Raw genomic sequence first — 17467 nt, 5'->3', positions numbered from 1 at the left:
TTCTCCTTTCGCAAGAACATGAAACATGAAACGTGTCACATGTGGGTCTGTGTCACTATAAACTGGAACAGTTTTACTCCTCTGCTTACAAGCATTCACTCGCAAACCAAACAGAGATTACATATGTGTCAAGAGAGTAGCCTGTGGTGTCACCCCCTACCTGTCAGTTAATTTTTAATTAATTTTAATTTATATACTTTATTAATCCCCAAGGGGAAATTAAATTTTTTCACTCTGTTTGTCAATTACACACAGGTCCGAACACACACATGCACAAACTGGACCTATACATGCACTAAGTGGAGAGATGTCAGAGTGGGCTGCCCATGACAGGCGCTCAGAGCGGTTGGGGGGTTCGGTGCCTTGCTCAGGAGCACCTTGGCAGTGCCCAGGAGGTGAACTGGCACCTCTCCAGCTACCAGTCCACGCTCCATATTTTGGTCCGGACGGGGACTTGAACAGGCAACCCTCCGGTTCCCAACCCAAGTCCCTATGGACTGAGCTACTGCCGCCCCGGTGCACACATTATGACATGTTTTGACAACAATTTCTCAGCGAACTCTTTTTGGACTTTGGACAGAATTAACATTGGTAACCAAAGAATCACAGACAGAATAGGCAGCTAGTCCATCTAGACACAGCTTCTACATGTACTTATGTGATATGGTCAAGAGATTAATCAATCATGTTATGGCTGGGTTTGCTTTATGATGCCACTGAGCCAACTCACATACACATGGTGAAAATGGAGCCAGGAGCAATGTAATGACAGGAGAGATGAAAAACCCTGCATTAAAAATAATAATACTAAAAACAAAGGCTAATCATTACCCTAAAACTTTAGACTCCACTGATCAGATGTAAATAGATGCTGCAAACACTTGGCCAGGGGTTCCCATGTGATCATGTCCTCACTATCACTGCCAAACCTCAACACTGTGGATGTTCAAATTCAATAACACACCAATCAAACTAATACCCTGGAGCAGAGAGTACACATTTATTCCCTGAAGAACTATAGAGACTTTTTATTCCTGAATGACATCAACTTCACACTCACTTTTCCAAGTAAACTTGGTCTACTGGTTCTGCAATTAATAACATTACAGAGTGCTCATACACAACAAACATTCAGAACAGCTCAGCCTGACTTTAAGATGCTTTAACATACATGATGTAGCTTCTACATTAAGAACTCTGCAATGTGTAATACAGATTTACCATCTATATTCAAACTAGGCTATATTTCTTTGGAAAAAATCAGAAAGTCCAGCCTTTGGCACTGCACCTATGAAATTAACTGAAAAGTCGTCTTATTCAGCTTTACAATAATCTGTAAGAAACAGACATATATGAAATCTAAAATGAAAACAAGCCATAAGATGCATCACGTTTTTGTAAATATCATTCTCACTCAGGTTTAACTGTTAAAAATACCATTAATTAAAATACACGCTGTGTACAACAACGACCCCACTTAACGGCACCAAAAACCTGTGGATGATGGGTAAATGTGAACAGGTCCTTTATTTTTAATGCTAAAAAAAGCATTAACTTAATGTTTATTTATTGTATCTACCAGCATATTTGACTTTTAGAAGTTGGGAAATGACCAAAATAAACCAAACTAAATTGAAAGAAAATACTCAAACTAGTAAGTTTGCGAGCCAGTACTCATGACTTTTACATGTACAAGTGCTGTACTTAAGTACTATTTTAAGGTACTCGTGCTTAACTAGCCTACTACTTACACTCAGCTACACTTCAGAGGTAAATATTGCACTTTTTACTCCAGTACATGTTTAAAGCTTTAGTTCCTAGTTACTGGGTTTTATATTTTGCACCAATAATCTAAATTTGCAAATAGTTAATCACATACTTTTACTTAAGATGTTGAATGCAGGACTTTTGCTTGTAAGTCTATTTCTGTTTAGTAGTAATGGTAATTTCACTTATGTCAAAGATCTGAATACTTCCCCCACCACTTATTGTACATAGATCTGTCCAGAATTCAGAAGTTTCCCAAAAAATGTTTTAAAATAAGATCTCAGTGGCAGTCTGTATGGTGGTCACTCATTGCAGTTTGGATTAATCTTGAAGTGGGCGCCCCCTACTGACCACAGGGACACTAAACACCTGATTCAGTCATCTGTTTCCTGTAAATATGGTGTGAGTCTACTTCGTTATGAAGTCATTAGGTTCGTTCGAGATGAGTCAGTCCTGCGCAGATTCGATCACCGGCGATCGGCGCACAATGCATGCCGGTTAGTTTTGTGTCCGACTTCATCCCGACTTGCTCTGACGTATTACAAAAGTGGACGGCGATAAAACCGCGAGAGCGAGGCGGCCGCAGTTTTTAGAGCCAGGCGCTGCAGTTGCTCTCCACCGACTGCACCGCCTGGCTCTCACCTGATCTAACAGCTGATTGGTTCAGATGTCGACTCAACAAGATGACGTTTTAGATAAACTACTCATTTTTGTTGAATTTTAGAGATTAAGATTGTATTTGTCTGATCTGAAGGTTTATTCTGTGAACAGAAAACATGTTGTGTGACTGATGGTGAAAACAAACTGATATATGGGTCTGATCACTTTTTTAATGAACTGACATCATTCCAGACAGGATGTAAGTGTGTCTGTGACTTCCTGTACGGACTGAAGGCTGCTGGAAACTGTCGGGAAACTGTCCGACTCCACCGCAGCTTTTTGTCACCGCCCCCCGCTGCGGCCGCCTGCTCTCGTCTACTTTTCAGGCGAGGCGCAGTTCATCTCTAACGAGCCTATTCAGACGAAGTTTTGGGAAGAAAAAGTCGAGCTGCTCAACAACACATTCAGCCGCTACAATAGCAAATGATTCATATATCTGACAGACACTACTATTATTATTATTATTACTACAATTGATTCAAAGACCCATAACTTATTTTCAACAGAGTGAAGAAAGCCCCGCGTTAGCAGGGCATCAAAAAATTAATTGAAACTCTTAGTGTTCCACTCCACGGAAATCTTTAGTAAAAGGCGAAAGATTTATACGATCTGAAGAGAAACAAGAGTGTACTGATGATAATGTGAAACTCTGGACGACCCCATTCTCCGCCATGTCATCCTCACTCAGGGTTCACTGTACAGACCAGACATTATACACATTATTTAGAATCAGTCATTTCATCCAGAAACATAAACCGTGTATGATGAAGACCTCCAATAATCACACATGCTGATGGGAAACACATAAAACAGTTCAGCCTGCAACGACCAATAGTATCCAGCTCTCTAACAGTATCCATGTATCCGACCGCACGCGCGCTATGCATTGTGGGAATATGGGGAGCCCACGCCCCCCCTTTTTTTTTAAAAAAAAGTTAAACTTGTAGAATAAAAACTCCTCCTTCTCCTTTCGCAAGAATATGACATGAAACGTGTCACATGTGGGTCTGTGTCACTATAAACTGGAACAGTTTTACTCCTCTGCTTACAAGCATTCACTCGCAAACCAATCAGAGATTACATATGTGTCAAGAGAGTAGCCTGTGGTGTCACCCCCTACCTGTCAGTTAGGTGCACACATTATGACATGTTTTGACAAATTAACATCTACACAATGATTTCTAAGCGAACTCCTTTTGGACAAATTAACATTGGTAAGCAGACAAACAACTTCACGGGAAGCTAGTCCATCTAGACACAGCTTCTACATGTACCTATGTGATATGGTCATGAGATTAATCAGTGATGTCATGGCTGGGTTTGCTTTATGATGCCACTGAGCCAACTCACATACACATGGACCCTGGAGCAATGGCAAAAATGTGAAACGCTTTTGACTCCACTGATCAGATGTAAATAGATGCTGCAAACACTTGGCCAGGGGTTCCCATGTGATCATGTCCTCACTATCACTGCCAAAACTCAACACTGTGGATGTTCAAATTCAATAACACACCAATCAAACTAATACCCTGGAGCAGAGAGTACACATTTATTCCCTGAAGAACTATAGAGACTTTTTATTCCTGAATGACATCAACTTCACACTCTTATTTCCAAATAAACACTGAAACTTTTTTTCCTTGACTTGGTCTACCTGCACTGCAGTTACTGTAATAACGTTACAGAGTGCTCATACACAACATACATTCAGAACAGCTCAGCCTGACTTCAAGATGCTTTAACATACATGATGTAGCTTCTACATTAAGAACTCTGCAATGTGTAATACAGATTTACCATCTATATTCAAAAGTCCAGCCTTCGGCACTGCACCTATGAAATTAATTGAAGAGTCGTCTTATTCAACTTTACAATAATCTGTAAGAAAGTGTGACACATATATGAAATCTAAAATGAAAACGAGCCATAAGATGCATCACGTTTTTGTAAATATCATTCTCACTCAGGTTTAACTGTTAAAAATACCATTAATTAAAATACACGCTGTGTACAACAACGACCCCACTTAAATTAATTAAAATACACGCTGTGTACAACAACGACCCCACTTAACTGCACCAAAAACCTGTGGATGATGGGTAAATGTGAACAGGTCCTTTATTTTTAATGCTAAAAAAGGTAAATGTGAACAGGTCCTTTATTTTTAATGCTAAAAAAAAAAAAAAGCATTAACTTAATGTTTATTTATTGTATCTACCAGCATATTTGACTTTTAGAAGTTGGGAAATGACCGAAATAAACCAAACTAAATTGAAAGAAAATACTCAAACTAGTAAGTTTGCGAGCCAGTACTCATGACTTTTGCACGTACAAGTGCTGTACTTAAGTACTATTTTAAGGTACTCCTACTTAACTTGAGTATTTCCATCTTATGCTACGTTCTACTTACACTCAGCTACAATTCAGAGGTAAATATTGCACTTTTTACTCCAGTACATGTTTAAAGCTTTAGTTCCTAGTCACTGGGTTTTATATTTTGCACCAATAATCTAAATTTGCAAATAGTTAATCACATACTTTTACTTAAGATGTTGAATGCAGGACTTTTGCTTGTAACAGTGCATTTCTGTTTAGTAGTAATGGTAATTTCACTGAAGTCAAAGATCTGAATACTTCCCCCACCACTTATTGTACATAGATCTGTCCAGAATTCAGAACTAAAGTGTCCAAACAAATGTTTTAAATAAGATCTCAGTGGCAGTCTGTATGGTGGTCACTCATTGCAGTTTGGCTTAATCTTGAAGTGGGCGCCCCCTACTGACCACAGGGACACTAAACACCTGATTCAGGCATTTGTTTCCTGTAAATGTGGTGTGAGTCTACTTCGTTCTGAAGTCATTCAGACGAAGTTTTGTGAAGAAAAAGTCGAAATAGCGGCAACCATAGACTATGGATTCATAAACCTTACGATCACTGCAATAGAGTACATGACTTACAACACCATAATTTATTTTTAAACAGAGTGAGGAAGCCCCGCGTTAGCAGGGCATCAAAAAATTAATTGAAACTCTTAGTGTTCCTCTCCACGGAAATCTTTAGTAAAAGGCGAAAGATTTATACGATCTGAAGAGAAACAAGAGCGTACTGATGATGATGTGAAACTCTGGACGATCCCATTCTCCGCCATGTCACCCTCACTCAGGGTTCACTGTACAGGCGAGATATTATACACATTATTTATAATCAGTCATTTCATCCAGAAACATAAACCGTGTATGATGAAGACCTCCAATAATCACACATGCTGATAGGAAACACATAAAACAGTTTAGCCTGCAACGACCGCACGCGCGCTATGCATTGTGGGAATATGGGGAGCCTGGTCACGCCCATTCTTTTAAAAAGTTAAATATTCAGGCTAAAAACTCCTCCTTCTCCTTTCGCAAAAACATGACATGAAACGTGTTACATGTGGGTCTGTGTCACTATAAACTGGAACAGTTTTACTCCTCTGCTTACAAGCATTCACTCGCAAACCAATCAGAGATTACATATGTGTCAAGAGAGTAGCCTGTGGTGTCACCCCCTAGCTGTCAGTTAGGTGCACACATTATGACATGTTTTGACAAATTAACATCTACACAATGATTTCTAGGCGAAATCCTTTTGGACTTTGGACAAATTAATATTGGTAAGCAAAGAAATAAAGTCACAATGGGCAGTTAGACCATCTAGACACAGCTTCTGAATTTACTTATGTGATATGGTCAAGAGATTAATCAGTGATGCCATGGAGCCAACTCACATACACATGTTAAACATGGAGCCAATGTAGTGAAATAAGAGCTGAAAACACCGCATTAAAAAAATATTAATAATAAAAAAACAAAATAACCTTAACCTTTCGGCTGAATAATTGACATTATTATATTATCTATGACTAACAGACCATTAAGTTTTGAATTTTTTTCAACAGAGTGAGGGAAGCCCCGCGTTAGCAGGGCATCAAAAAATTAATTGAAACTCTTAGTGTTCCTCTCCACGGAAATCTTTAGTAAAAGGCGAAAGATTTATACGATCTGAAGAAAAACAAGAGTGTACTGATAATGATGTGAAACTCTGGACGACCCCATTATCCGCCATGTCACCCTCACTCAGGTTTCACTGTACAGACCAGACATTATACACATTATTTATAATTAGTCATGTAAGTCAGAAAGTTCTGCTTTGGGAGCTGCAATTATAAAATTAATCGAAAACTCGTCCTATTCACTTTACAATAATCGAAACAGTGAGACATATATGAGATCTATGGAAATGATGAAAACGAGTCATGAAATGCATTAGGAAGTTCACCATCTACCAGGGGAGTAAAAAATGCAATTAACTAAAATACACGCTGTCTACAACAACGACCCCACTAAATTGCACCAAAATCCTGCGGATGATAGATAGGCTAAATGTGAACAGGTCGGAGTTTAGCGTATAAACGCCACACGCGCTATGCATTGTGGTACTATGACGACCCTGGGAGCGCCTCTGTTTTTTAAAGTCGCTTCTACGATTAAAACTCTTCTTTTTACGTTCGCCAAAAGATTGTGTAACTCTACAATTAAGAGAGGACGTGAAATACTGTAAATATAAAGTCGTTAAGTCCTACGTTTTACTGTTATTGAGTTTGCAACGGTCTACTCGTGCGCATGCGCATACAAAACAGAGATTTGATTTCATTCAAGAGAGTAATCCTCAGTGTCAGGGGAGGTCCGTGCTGTGAGAATATCTGACTGTCAGGTAATTTATTTCTAGCAAGGTCGGTCTAGATACTAATATGGCACCTAATGTAACAGTTAACCATTTTCAACAATATGCTTACTGAATTATGTTCCGTTTTTAGACGACATAATTTGTGGAAAAAGGGGGAAAAGAGAAAGAAAGTAAAGAAGCGAAGACATGAGGAGTTTTAAATGGTATCTGATAGGGAAGCTAACGCTACCATCTAAAGACAGCCTCTACAAAGTTTACTTATATGGTCCTAAACTGTTTTTTGGTTGGGTATGCCATATGAAGTCAACTCACATAAACATGGGCCTAAAAATGCGAAATAGCACACCTATAAATTCATGAAGTATGGGCTAATTATTTGTCCTCTATCAGATATTACAGGATTTTGCAAACACTTTCCCAGTTGTTCCCCCATGAAGGCTACAATGTCCTCATTATCACTGACAACACTGAACGCTGCAGCACTTCTAATTAACTCCACTTGGAGTAGAGAGGGATATTTATCCCCTGGAGAACAGAGGCCTTATCACCTGTGCGACATTAACCAAGCCAACAACATTTACTTACTTCATGAATGCAGCCCACTGCTCTTCAGTGTCGTCCACAGTTTAAGAGTGTTACTGGACACAAAACTTCGTGATGTAACCTGCAAATATGGCTTCCATTAGGTGGTGCTGTATCCCTGTCGAGACAACATCCGACTCTGGTTCTATTTGTTTGGCCTGTTTGTCATTAATCCTCCTAGTTAGCTTATTATACAGGTATGACCGCAGGCCCTATGTTTGAATCATACACTGTATTTAAAGATGAACAACACCTCTCCACTTACCCACATTGTACAAATATGAACTCAAAGTATCCAAAATATCCTATTTTGCGCTGGTGATGTGATTTACAACCAGAGTCTGCGCCGCAAACTCGACTCCTCCGCGGCCTTGAGTTCCGCCCATATATCCGTCCGACCAATCACAAGCAGCGTCATTGACTGTGAGCACACCGATTGGTACACATAGCTGTCAATCACGACAGCAGACTCATTTCATTTCATTTCATTTCATTTTCAGAGCATCAAATAACTAGCCCAACCAATACCAACCTTTTAACACTTTAACAAGGACAATAAGAACCACCTAACATGACAAAAAATAATTTTAAAAAATGCGGGAAAAACATAGCCTACTTTATGTTTAGGCCTGCTCTGAGGTTTTAGTTTGGCCCATGTCCCATAGAATGCAGGCCTAGGCTATATTAAAGCAGGATGTATACTTCTGCGTCGAATCGATGCCGTACTTACGGGTTGTTGACGTAGAGCTTAAGGCGCACCCCATGCCCTAACCTGGTGTGCACCTCCCCAGACATGTAACTGCACAATCCGTGACATGTGTTTTGTCTGTGGATCCTGTGAGTTATGAAGCCAATTTCTGTAGGCTACTTGTGTTTGAAAAGTCAACGCCACATTCCTTTTCAACAGTCACTAGGATCTGGCCTGGAAGGCAGCGCATGGCTGTCTCCAGACTAGAGCCCTCTTATATAGAAGGAGATGCTCCAGAAGCGCAGTCTGTCCTAGATTGAATTGTCATGTCGACGAATCTGTTATCCATCTCTTTTGGGCCTGCCCCTTTGCACAAAGGGTGTGGGGAATTGTTGGCAGGTGGCTGACCTCTTTGCACAGATATCCTGATGCTAATGATATATTGTATGGGGATATGGCTCCAAAAGAGACTGGAAAAAATGCAAAATGGTGGATTGCTATCAACTGTATAAAAGATGGAATGTGGAAATGTAGGAATTTACTGGCCTTTAAGAGAGTATATAAATCTCCAGAATCAGTTGTGAGGACTGGCCTCACTTTAGTTAAAGACTACATTCAGAGAGACAAAAAGAATCATACCTGTGAAGAATTAACTACATTATGGAAAATCCAAAATGGTATCATTAGAGAGATATTATATGATGTAATTTATTATTCTGGGGAAGCGTCAAGTACATCAATGTACATTGCTGGTCCTTGCCTCATATTGCAATTATGCTTGGTGAATGCTTTGTTGTAATCCCAGGTGAGGAAAAGTATTGGTAATTGGGAAAATATATTCATATGGAATGTCTCCGTTTTCCTTGTATGGGCAGATTATATCTGTATTAATTGTAAATTTTGTAGGTTGTACTTGTGACATTTATTAATAAAAGCGTCTAAAAATTGAAATTGAGGCTACTTGTGTTTGAAATTGTCGCTATTAAGTCAAGTTTAATGTTTGGGTTTTTTGGGTGTGTTTTGAATCAACTCAACTTTACTTCACAGAAAACCCACTGCGGACTAGTGTTTTGGAGGCGTCACTGCAGAGTGACACAGACAGACCACAGCACCATTATTAATGCTCATAATGGTGTAGGCTACGTGCTTAGGCTACAATGTATAGGCTACTCTGCACAGAGCTGACGCACAAATTCAAATCCGCCTCAACATAGAGGGGCCACGGATTTATGACCTGTACTGCAACCAGCCACCAGGGGGCGATCGAGATGTTTTGGCTTCACTTTTAGTGGAGCTGTCATGTTGTCTATCTTAATCATGCAGTCTATTTGAAGTCTATATGAATCAATGAATTTCGCAAAGTGACAAATCAATAACTTTGAAAACACTAACAGATGAACGATGAACGTTGTTGGTGTCATGGGACCGCAGTGTACTTAGGCTTCAAAAATCATAAAACTGGTGTTCAATTGTGAAGGATACCTTGTTGAACAAAACATGTAAGTAGGCTATCAGTAGCGTTTGTTTGCCACAGAGTTTATTCTGCAATAAGACAATGGAAAAATCCCACTGGCACCAGGGCAACTAACTTCCGCATCAGCCTACAGAAAAATGTCATCCCTGGAGTGCTTCATTAACACAATCAAAGATGGCTTGTTGTCACACGTCTGTTTCCATTTACAATTGTCATTCTGATTGTATTGTATTTAGTAGCTACATTTTATCAGAACTGTCTTCATAGCAGTGCTACAATGCAAGCTACTCACAAACATTAATCTTTACGCATGAGTATGGTAATAAGCTACAAGCCAGCTTACAATGTTAAGGTAGCCTACTTTAATATGGGAGAGCATGAAATGTAATGTGTTTCTGTATGTACACAGGCTCTGTGTATTAAAGACAACTTGTCTGGTTGGTTAGTATTTGCAGTGATTTGTTGGCTTGAAATTCCACTGATAGGCTGAGGCGGTGGCAGAATCTCACCAGACTTGTCAGTGATTTTTACAGTTCCCGGAGAGAGCCCTTGTCATTTTGTCAGCCTCCCCGTGGCTACAGTGTGCGGGGACAGCGGGGAGGGCTGTCAAACTGTGCCCGCCTGAGAGCGCCTTTCCCCGGGTTGATGAGTCTTAATAAGGGCCGGCCAGGTGGTGAAATTGAGCAGTGTGTGTGTGTGTGTGTGTGTGTGTGTGTGTGTGTGTGTGTGTTTAAATATTTAGTGCGACATTGTTTCTATTACAATCATTACCAATTAGCCCTGTACAAATGCGAATTATTCTCCCTTGATTAATTCTCACTGCGCGCAATTTTCATCCTGAGGCAATTGCTTTGTTTTATTTTTTGCTCATGTTAAATGAAGTAGTGTGTGTGTGTGTGTGTGTGTGTGTGTAGGGGTAGAGAGAGGAAGGAAAGATGGAGGGAGGGAGTGAGGGAGCTGGTGGGGGGGGAGAGGAGGCGCACTGAGCCCAGTATTCACTCCAGATCTTGGGGATTTTCGAGTCTCTCACTGCGGAGTGTCTTCTCTACTTTTGAAGTGAGTGTAAGCTTTAACTCAGTAAATCACCACTTATACAGCCGGGCACATTGCCTCCGAGACGCTCCGGCTCTCTGCATGGAGACACGTTACTGCTGTTGCTGCAAAATGAGGGTGCTGTGTTTGAACTTTGCCATCACCTGTCTGTGGCTTCTCCCTTCAGCGGTGAGTGTGATCAGCGATCAGCCGCCTTTCCTTTGCTCTGCTCCCGAGGTTGTGTTGCTCATTATTAACGCAAGGTGTTGTTGTAGTGGCACTTCTTTGTACTTCTAATTTGTGGTCCATTTCAAATTCCCTCATGTATTGTTCAGCCACTCTTCATCATATTGCAGCATTGCTGCACAGTCAAGCAGTGGTGTTTTTGGTGTTTCTTGATTTGAGATTGTGTTCTGTGTATGAGAAAGGGAATCCGTTAGGCCTAATAATCAATCAGCATCAGTGATTTCTGAAAGATTTTTCACAGCTAAAAATAAAATCAGTTTTATGGCAGTTTGACAAATACTGACAAATACAAATACTGCAGAAGAACTCCAGTTAACTGACATGTGCTCAGCTGTGACTCTGGTGAGTTTCTTTTGTCTTTCTGACACTGGTTTGAGACTTGACTTTCTTCTGATTTGAGGTTCAGCTTGGACTTTCAAGTCTTAAAAATGTTCCTATGAAAAATTTGAGGCATGCTGTTTTATTCAAGGAATAAAATCTGCACTGATCTTTTCTTCTGATATGATTTATTTTGAATTGAAGATCTCGGGATATGACACTGTCTCAGGACTTGATCAAAGTTGACTCCTGCGTTAGATGGTGAAGTTCAGCCAGAATGGGTCTGTTCCATCCTCGAAATTTTAATTAGTTCCGGTTTCGTGGTCTGTGATTCTCTTTCAGGCATATTTGTAATTTAATCATCTCTCCTGTCTTTAATTGAACTGAGCACCCAACTGCAACATCTATATCTGTGGTACTGCAGTTGACAGGTTAAAAACCTCAAAGCAACCTAATTTTGTGCTTTATTAGTCGAACTAAATTATTGCGCAGGCTTTGTCAGTTTAAAAACTTTTATCCCCCTTGGGTTTCAGAAACATTGTCACTTTATTTTTTTTTGTTAAGTTGTGAAAAACCAAACTCTCACATTAAGGATCTTTTTAGCCAATGGCAAAACAGTTCTCACTGTCCTTAAAATGCAATTAGGCTCCTGCTCTTCGGTTTCTCAGTTTTTGTGCCTCTGCAGGTGCCTTTGCACAGGTGTCGTGCGTGCAGCCACTCCAGCATGCAGTCACTGTGCTGGCATCTTGACACAGAGCCAATGACATGGCTGTCACACAGTGGGCTCCAATTAGGGTAGGTGAGAACAGCACATAGCTGGAGATTTAGGCTTGTAACAATAGGCACAGCTGGAACTCACTTGGTTACAGGAAAAGACAGAGATTGGCACACAGGGCCGGGGTGCTCGGGGTGATGTGAATTCCACTTGTTGGTGAGAAATAATGATATCCTTGGAGCTGTTTATTCAGAAATCTGGGGGAGAATAACACTAAACCTCCAAGTGCCTTCAACACATTATGATGAAAATGGAAATCAGGTCTTAAACGAGGTGCACAGACCTTTTTGCCCAACTCATGTCTCAGTTCTCTAGAGTAGGGCTGGGCTATTTATCAGTATTATATAGATATTAGCTTAGATTACAATATCATAACTATTGTCTTTTCCTGGTTTTAAAGGCTGCATTACAGCAAAGTGACATCATTTTCTGAACTTAACAGACTGTTCCAGCTGTTCTATGCCTTCACCCATGTAGTCATTAAATCCAAATTATTGATGATTTTTTGTGGAAAATCTTATTGTGCAAATCGGTATTGTAGTGTTTGAGATCAGTCTTTGTTTCAAGACCATGTTTTGAAGTTTACTGTCTCGTCTCGTACTTGACCACATTTTTACTTGGTCTTATCTGTCTCAGGCAAAGAGGACTCAGGATTTTATTTCACGTTTGGTCAAGACCACAACTTCAGAGATATCACTAAATTGCCTGTGCAAAAAAGGAGTGTTGACTAAAGACAAAAAGGATGATTTCATCTCTTTGTATTTGTTTGCCCAGAGAAAACAAAGGAAAATTCCCACATATAAAAGTCATCTCTTTCAACTGTTTCATTCAGTCATTTCTCATGGTGCACTTATATATATATACACACACACACATATTTACAGTATCAGGCAATAAAAGACATGACTGAAGAGCAATCGTCAGTTGTTTTCTGTGGGGTGTTTTTTTGGGAATGTGGATCTTTCATATCAGTTTGAGGAGTGCCTATGGTTTGCATGTTCCTATTGAAAGTCTGTTATAAAGTGTGGGACTTGCACTGGTCTGGTCTTGTCTCGGTTTCGATACACTCTGGTCTTGGTCCTGACTTGGTCCCAGTTTAGGTGGTCTTCACATCACACCACCCGACAACATTGCTGCATAATGGATATCGTGGTATTTGGTCAAAAACATAGTGACATTTGATTTTCTCCATATCGTCCATCCCTACTCTAATGAGGCACAAAAAACTTTGAATTGTCTCTCACACTGCATCCACACATCCACTTAAAAATGGAAGTGTATAATGAGAAAAAATAAAGTCTTGACACTTGGATTCACCAGACTTGTCATTAGTTTTCACGCTGAACCCGGTGATTTTTGTTTTGCTATGTTATGATTGTGTCTGCATGCTTGATATGTTTAAACATATCAGAGCTCTGCATGTCAGCTGTGCAGTGAATCTCAGTGAAATCAGTTACATTAACAGCCTGGTTAATGACTGAATTTATTGGGATTTGAGCATTTTAATCAACACAAGCGCAGCTGGCTGCCTGGCTGATAATAAGCTGCTTCATCAATCTGAATATGCACTTAATTTTCACAGTCTCGCTTCTTTTATGTTTTTTTTATGCAGTGCTATTGTTTAACTGAGAGGGAAAGTCAGGTGGAGTTAATTGTGTTTCTGTATTTTACTGACGTGCTCCGCTCTGTGTAAGCCATGAAAACAAAACTATGTTTTTGTCATTGTGATTTAAGTAATATCACTATGAAAAAACAAAACAAATACTGCTTCATATCAAAATGTTTAGCTCTTTTAGCAATGAGCACTGTACTGTCTCATCTTGGGAAAGTGATCTTCCACATATTTTTGAGAAACCTTTATAAAGTGTTTCTACAAAAATGGGGGAACGGAAGAGGAAGAGGGAGAATGTGTGTGTGGATGGAGAATTGCAATGACAGATACAGTAAGTGAATAAAACATGAACTGCACTTCATATGAAATAATAACCTGACAAGGTGAATCCAGGTGAAAACTTAATCCCCTATTAATTTCAAGTAATCCAAATCAATGTAAGAATGGAAACTGGGGTATTTAAGGGGATTCTAAGCTCAGAGGAAGTATGGAAAAGATGCTGCTAACCCTTTGCAGATTTTTAGCCTTTTAATACATAATGTACATTTACATGTACTGTTGAATATATATATATTATTTTATTGATTCCCTGTAGTTTCTTCAACAGTGACCTGTCTGTTGTCCCTCTCTCTTCCAAGCATATTGATTAATACACCCGCAGACACGGTCCGTCATCAAGGTCGCATTGAAAAGAGGATTGGGAGTTTTAATAAGGGAGTGAGAGAGAGCGTGAGGGAGGACAGCCAAATTAAAATGTGTTAATGCCAACATGAATGTGTGCATGATCCTCGTCACTGTAGTCCTTGCCTGAAGAAGCTGACCTATTGATCACAGTCAATTTCAAGTTGTTCTCATTCAGAGGACATCAGAGCATAATTACTTTAATCGATTATCTGCTACCTTGTGATGTAGCTACAGTGAAACTGTCCTTCACTTGCGGTTGTCCTGGTGGTCCAGAGCCCTCTTTCCTCTCTCTCATCCGGCACAAAACAAATTCCTGTGATACTGTATTTACTGTATGTAGAGTTGGCAGTTGTTTCTTCTCCCACAGAGTGTATATTTATTATAAATGAGCTCTTCAAAAGCATCTATTAGTAATAAAGTACCTTTGAAGAATGTGAAAATATATAAAGACAGCTATGGTGTTGCTCTCACAGTTAACCATATGGGCCAATTTCCCTCGGGATAAATAAAGTTCTATCATTACCCATCAGCACAGAAGCTGTATGAACTATCTGAGTGTGTCAAACTGACACAGACCTCATACTCTGTTTAAACCTTTAAAACTGTGAACCATTTCACTATATTATGTCAGTGACCTGCTTTTGTTGCACACTATTAAAAAGAAATGGAAGAAAGGCAAGATCATAAAAGATAAGATGAAGTGGACATTACTTTTTACCAAAACCTGAGGTACACTTTTCCTTTAATTCTGTGCTTTAAAGGTCCAGTGTGTAGGATTTTTATCAGCATAAATGGCACATAATATTCATAACTATGTTTTCACTGGTTTATAATCTGCTGAAAATGAGATTTGTTGTGATTTTGTCACTTTAGAGTGAGCTTTTTATATCTGTTCACTGAGTGGGCCCTCTTCCATGGAATCAGCCATGTTGTTTCTACAGTAGCCCAGAATGGACAAATCAAACACTTGCTCTAGATAGGGCCATTCACATTTTTGTGTCGGACACTGTAGATCTCCCCACATGCTTGGCACACAGGAGAAGTTTCCGTTCTGCAACCTCACTGCTCGAGGCCACTAAATCCAACACACTGGACCTCTAAAATATTGGTTCACTCAAATATCAACAATGATTATCACTAAAATCTAGTAGAGCCTGGTCATGCAAAGACATGCAGTTTTATTTGCCCAGGTCTTGAGATATCTGTCCCTGAAATATCAGCATCCACCCCAAAACAATAGTAAAATTTTGTTTGTGAAATTTTTGGGGTTTGTGTTTTAGCAGCATAGAAAATCAGCAGCAACATGTCTCATCAGCAACAGTGTCCCTGTTACTCTGGATCGTCCACAGAACACACTGTCCTTGTTTATTTTATAACAGGGACTGTTTCCTTGGCAGAGGGTGGTTCCACAAACTAGCTCCACAAACAAAATTCCCTTCACCTCCATTGCGTTGAGGGAGCAGCAGAAACTGATATCTATAAGATAAAACTGATACCTATAAGATATAAGATAAAAACAAACTATCTGCAGAGCTATGGAAGGTAGCTGAGAAAATATGCTTTTGGGGGAGTGAATTTCACCCTCTGATTAGGAAAAAAGGAGCACTCTGAATTTTAAGGTTTCCTTAATTTACATTTTGTTCTCCACAGGTCCAAGAAACAGCCAAGCCCTTGGACTTTCAGAGCCAACAATGGAGAGAGGATGAAGGAGGGACAGGAGACACTGTCGGAGCTTTGAAAGTTAAACATATCTTCAAAGACTTACAGATCATCTCCACAAAACAGAAAACACCTGCTTATGGTTCTCTCGGCCCATATGGGTGGCCTCAGAACTTCTCCCAAGCCCTTGACCAGTATCTGTACCGCCCTCCTCCTAAATCCAAACCTCCTGCGAAAACATCCACAAAGGCGAAGAAGATCCTGGGCTGGGGAGATTTTTACTTCAATGTGAAAACATTAAAGTTCAGCCTCCTGGTGACGGGAAAAATCGTGGACCACATTAATGGCACGTTCAGCGTTTACTTCCGCCACAACTCGTCTCGTCTGGGGAACATATCCGTCAGCATCGTCCCACCCTCCAAAGCCGTAGGATGGGAGGTTTTGGATCCAGCAGCTCAGAGTGATCAAACCAAAAACTCAGTCCTGGTTCCAGATCTGACATCCCAGTTCCAGAGCCCACCTCAGTCCACCAGCTCCACTCCTCCAGACCAGCAGAAGCACCAGCAGGACATGATGATGGTGACCGAACTCAACTGCCGGATTGAATACCAGAGAACCAACCGCTCCAAGAAGACCAAGCCCTGCATGTACGACCCGGGGCAGACCTGCTACTCAGAAAACACCCAGTCCCAGGCAGCCTGGATCTGCGCCAAACCCTTTAAGGTTATATGCATCTTCATCGCCTTCACTGGCACCGATTACAGGCTGGTGCAGAAAGTCTGTCCGGACCACAACTTTCAGACAGAGCAGAACCAGCAGCACTTCGGATGACAGATTCTGGGATTTCATGCGTCTGTCAAAGTCATGTATTCATTTTGCAAAATAGGTTCGAGACTGACTGTTTTTTTATACGCTGTTGCAAACAACATGTCAATGAGTGCACTTGTGTTAATGTGTTCATGAGATTTATGAGGTTTATAACGTGAGCTTTGTGTTGTCTGAACTCATCTGCTGAAAGCTCTGCATTGTCTTAAAAAAATGCTTAATTAACCGTATCACTTTGTGTGTAGTGTTTTCTGGTTTTCTTAATATGCGTTGATAGAAGGAAAGACTTGAAATCCATAATTTGATATTTACATTTGAAAAAAAAAAAAAAGATTTGTTAGCTCACAAGTTATACAAAATCTGTAGAGACTGAATCACCACCGTCACTTTTTGAAACTCAAACTTCAAGTGTTTTGC

At 40.1% G+C, this 17467-nt stretch overlaps 1 protein-coding gene and 3 non-coding genes across 4 annotated transcripts; 1 reads left to right on the top strand and 3 right to left on the bottom strand.

Annotated features, from left to right (window-relative positions):
* Window positions 1-2942: 2942 nt before the first annotated feature.
* LOC126403608 (U5 spliceosomal RNA) lies at window positions 2943-3056 on the bottom strand. The gene has a single exon (XR_007571335.1). It is a non-coding gene; the product is annotated as a U5 spliceosomal RNA (small nuclear RNA).
* Window positions 3057-5420: 2364 nt separating this feature from the next.
* Window positions 5421-5534, bottom strand: LOC126403623 (U5 spliceosomal RNA). The gene has a single exon (XR_007571349.1). It is a non-coding gene; the product is annotated as a U5 spliceosomal RNA (small nuclear RNA).
* Window positions 5535-6376: 842 nt separating this feature from the next.
* On the bottom strand, window positions 6377-6490 carry LOC126403607 (U5 spliceosomal RNA). Its single transcript, XR_007571334.1, has one exon. It is a non-coding gene; the product is annotated as a U5 spliceosomal RNA (small nuclear RNA).
* A 4436-nt stretch (window positions 6491-10926) lies between these two features.
* LOC126402795 (neurexophilin-2-like) lies at window positions 10927-17393 on the top strand. The gene is made up of 2 exons (XM_050065051.1): window positions 10927-11120; window positions 16217-17393. The coding sequence occupies exons 1-2, from the start codon at window positions 11034-11036 to the stop codon at window positions 17054-17056; spliced, it is 927 nt and encodes a 308-aa protein (XP_049921008.1). The 5' UTR covers window positions 10927-11033; the 3' UTR covers window positions 17057-17393.
* The last annotated feature ends 74 nt before the right edge of the window (window positions 17394-17467 follow it).

This window comes from Epinephelus moara, chromosome 16 (genome assembly GCF_006386435.1).
Source record: "Epinephelus moara isolate mb chromosome 16, YSFRI_EMoa_1.0, whole genome shotgun sequence".
Lineage (NCBI taxonomy): Eukaryota > Metazoa > Chordata > Actinopteri > Perciformes > Serranidae > Epinephelus > Epinephelus moara.
This window is presented reverse-complemented; position numbering and strand designations above follow the sequence as displayed.